This window comes from Anopheles merus, unplaced genomic scaffold (assembly GCF_017562075.2).
Source record: "Anopheles merus strain MAF unplaced genomic scaffold, AmerM5.1 LNR4000693, whole genome shotgun sequence".
Lineage (NCBI taxonomy): Eukaryota > Metazoa > Arthropoda > Insecta > Diptera > Culicidae > Anopheles > Anopheles merus.
Genome location: NW_024428273.1, coordinates 2,931 through 6,818, shown reverse-complemented (window position 1 = coordinate 6,818; position 3,888 = coordinate 2,931). Strand labels below are relative to the sequence as shown.

Below are 3,888 nucleotides of genomic sequence, written 5' to 3'. Positions count from 1 at the left end.
CACGTTGGGCAAGGCGTATTAAGGCATTAACTGCTGCTGCTCGCTCCCGAGCGCTGAGAACTTTACGAGATGAAACGTCCCTCAGTTGCGCATTCCCCTCGCTGCATCGTAAAACTCTTCTTCCTCTTAATTTCTTTAGATGAGGGAGCATGGCAATGAATCGCATGCAATAGCTGACAACGTTCACCAGGCGAGTATAAGATGACCAACACAGAAACAATTCGTTGTGGCACACAGTAACCGCCGAAATTAACTCCTTCCTCTCTTGCTCTGCCACTTCAGGAATGCTTTGTGGATTGGGCATGGGCCAAGCATCTTGTGAATGCTCAAGCCAGGCTGGTCCATGCCTCCATGCTCGACTGTTGTTGAACTCGGACACCTCCATCCCACGTGATACCAAATCAGCAGGATTTTCGACTCCAGCTACGTGCCTCCACTTGGCACCACTAGTGAAATGCTGGATTTCCGCTACACGGTTGGCCACAAATGTTTTCCATGTGCTCGGTGGCGCCTTGATCCAATGCATGCAGATAGCTGAGTCGGTCCAAAAATATGATGCATTTACGGCCACATCAATGGCACCTTTTATGCGGTGATGCAAGTGCGCAGCTAGAACGCAGGCACACAACTCCAACCGAGCAATAGTCAGATTTTTCAACGGAGCAACTTTACTCTTCGACGCTAAAAGCATGACTCGAACTCGCCCAGCGTCTTCACACCGCACATATGTGCAAGCACCATAGGCTGCAGAAGATGCATCAGCAAAAGTGTGCAGCTCGATGTTTCGCGCCTCAGGAAGCAGTATGAATCTGTCCATTCGATATTGTGATAGAGATCGTATCTCCTTCTGAAACTGCTTCCACTTGCATACGATGTCTTCTGGCAACGATTCATCCCAATCGCGTGACGACACCCATATCTCCTGCATAATCATCTTAGCACGGATGATTATCGGCGCTATCATCCCCAAAGGATCGTACATTTTTGCGATGGCAGATAACACAGATCGCTTGGTGATCACATCGTCGTCTGGCTGGCACACACCCTCAAACACCAGCCAATCACCTTGTGGAACCCAACTGATGCCAAGTGTCTTCACGGCTTCGTGAGAATCGAAGCTCATCTTGGTTGTGGTTCCAACCTGTGCCTCATCCAGCCCATGCAGCACATCAACACAGTTCGACGTCCATTTCCGCAGCTCAAATCCGCCCTTTTGTAGTAGTTCGGCCAATTCAGTTCGTAGGCGGGTGGCTGCCTCAACTGATTGGGCTCCACCGATGAAATCGTCGACGTAAAAATTCTTTCGTAGAGCTGGGCCCGCTCGTGGGTATGCATTATCCTCATCATCGGCCAGCTGAATAAGAGCGCGCGTAGCGAGAAAGGATGAAGGCGCGAGACCATACGTTACTGTATTCAGCTGGTAGGTCTCCACTGGCTGCTGCGGCTCGAAGCGAAACAAGATTCGCACCAACGGTCGATCGTCAGGATGAAGAAGTATTTGGCGGTACATTTTTGCTATATCGCCAACTAATGCCACCTTATACGTGCGGAACCGCAAAAGCTGATCTAGCAAGTCGTCCTGCACCACTGGTCCCACGCACAAAGCATCATTCAACGAGTATCCGCTGGTGGTTTTAGAAGAACCGTCGAACACGACCCTGATTTTCGTTGTGGTGCTAGACTCCTTGAACACAGGATGATGTGGCAAATAATACGACTCAGCAGGTACTGTATCTCCATCCCGAACTAAACTCATGTGCCCGAGATCAAGATACTCCTTCATAAACGCATGGTACTCTTCCTTCAACTTTGCATTTTTAGCGAATCTCCTCTCCAACAGATCATATCTTCGTACTGCGCTTACCTTGGAAGCACCCAGTCTGATGCCGAAATCGGGATGACGGGGTAAGCGTACGATATAACGCCCAGTCTCATTTCTCGCCGTTGTATCACGGAATATCTTCTCGCATCATCGTTCCTCAGGCGAGTAGCCATCCTTCATCACTAATGAATCTGTCTTCCAGAATCGTTCGATGCTCTCTTCCAGCGACATCATACAGATAGCGTTTGAACTTGTTACCTGTGGTTCCGGGCATTGTAACGTAGCTGAACCAGCAACAATCCAACCAAACACACTATCAATCAATAACGGCAACCCATCACCCCAATGTACTCTGGCTGCACTGGGGAAGAATGAATAGTAGTGCTTGATACCTATCACCAAATCAACCGGCTGCGATGTGTTGAATTCGGGATCAGCTAGCTCGAGGCCTTTAGGGATACACCAGTGACCGACACTTACAGTCTCAGAAGGCAAATTGGATGTCAGCTTGTCCATTACCAGGAACTGAACACCACAACTGAATGGTTGCCTCTTGGAGCGTATCTCAGCAAACACCGATCCACGAACGTCTCGAGATATCCTTCCAGCTCCCGATATTTTAACGTTAGAAGGACACCGTTGTAGCTGCAGCAATTTGACAAGTTTCTCTGTCATGAGGTTGGGTGAGAAGCACAATCTAGCAAAGCGCGTACCGAATGCTCTTTACCATCAGCATCAATTATGCTCAAACGAACAGTGAGCAAAAACACTTCCTCCGATCGAATAGGATGCTTAGTAACGTTGAGCGACTGTGCTTGGTAACGATCATTCCTTCCTGTGGATTCTTGTCCTTCCGCATACACGAGTTTCGGTTCCGTACCGACTGCAGACGAACGATGCAAAAGAGAGTGATGTCTCTCACCACAGTGTTTGCACCTGGACGATGAAGCGCAGTTCCTTGCCAAGTGACCTTTCCTTAAGCAATTATGGCAAACTTTCTTCTCAATAGCTATCTGAAAACGCTCAGACAGAGGAAGACGGCAAAACTTATAGCAACTGCTTAAGGCATGATCATGCTGGCAATGCGGGCACCCTTTTGAACTGCTCGCCATGGTTGAGCAGGAAGAAAGGTGCTGTGGAGCTCGCCGTACAAAACTAGGATGAGTAGCTTCTCTCGTTGCCGGATGGTTCATAGAAATCGATTCTAATGTTCTCATTTTTCTTTGCAGGAACTCAATTAGCATGCTGTAGTTCGGGCTGCTGAGGGTGGAAGCATAATCTTCCCACGTTCGTAGCGTCTCATCGGGAAGCTTGGTGCACAACACATATTCTAGCACGGTGCTCCATTGCGCTGTTGGTTCGCCAAGCTGATGCAGCATCTTTACGTGACGATCAAAATCGTCAACCAGCCTGTGCAATGATGCGTTCGATTCCTTGGTCACCTTGCCGATGTTGAACATTGCCTGTAGATGACGCTTCTTTTGTAGATACTCGTTGGCGTATCTGTCCACCAACGATTCCAGGCAATGTTGTAGTTAGATGCACACAACGGAATCGATTCCAGCAACTTTGCAGCTTCACCCTTGAGCGCAGCTCGAAGATAATGGAACTTTTGGATAGTTAGCACCTCTTCGTTGCTGTGGATTAGTGCTTCAAAAGTGTCCCGAAATGTCGCCCATTGCATCTCATTGCCGTTAAATTCTGGAAGAGAAATGGTTGGCAGCCTCACTCCAGATGTAGCAATGGTTGATGAGGCGGGAATAGCATTATGCGATGGCCGCGACAACGCTTGTAGGCTGGCCCTCGCGGCCATTAAGGCGTCCTCAGTCGTAGCGCGAAAATGGCTCTCCATTTCGCGCGCTTCGGGTGCTGCTCCATCCTCGATCAACTGCTGCACTGTATCGAACTCTGCTGCAACACGTTCGGTGTCGGAGATGAATAAGCCAAGCCTGAATTCATCCCGCTCAGGCACAAAATTAGCAGCAAATGCTATAACACGCTGAATTTTTTCTTCCAGGGTTCGCCGTCTGGACAGCAAATTTACAGCGTTAGCCATATCAGTCTCG

At 48.9% G+C, this 3,888-nt stretch overlaps 1 protein-coding gene across 1 annotated transcript; it reads right to left on the bottom strand.

The window, feature by feature from the left end:
• Nucleotides 1-585: 585 nt before the first annotated feature.
• Nucleotides 586-3,325, bottom strand: LOC121602898 (the record flags this gene model as incomplete). The annotated part of the gene is made up of 3 exons (XM_041931652.1): nucleotides 586-609; nucleotides 725-1,880; nucleotides 3,110-3,325. Coding segments are annotated over 3 exons (1,396 nt in total), but the record flags the coding sequence as incomplete, so codon positions are not given.
• Nucleotides 3,326-3,888: the final 563 nt, after the last annotated feature.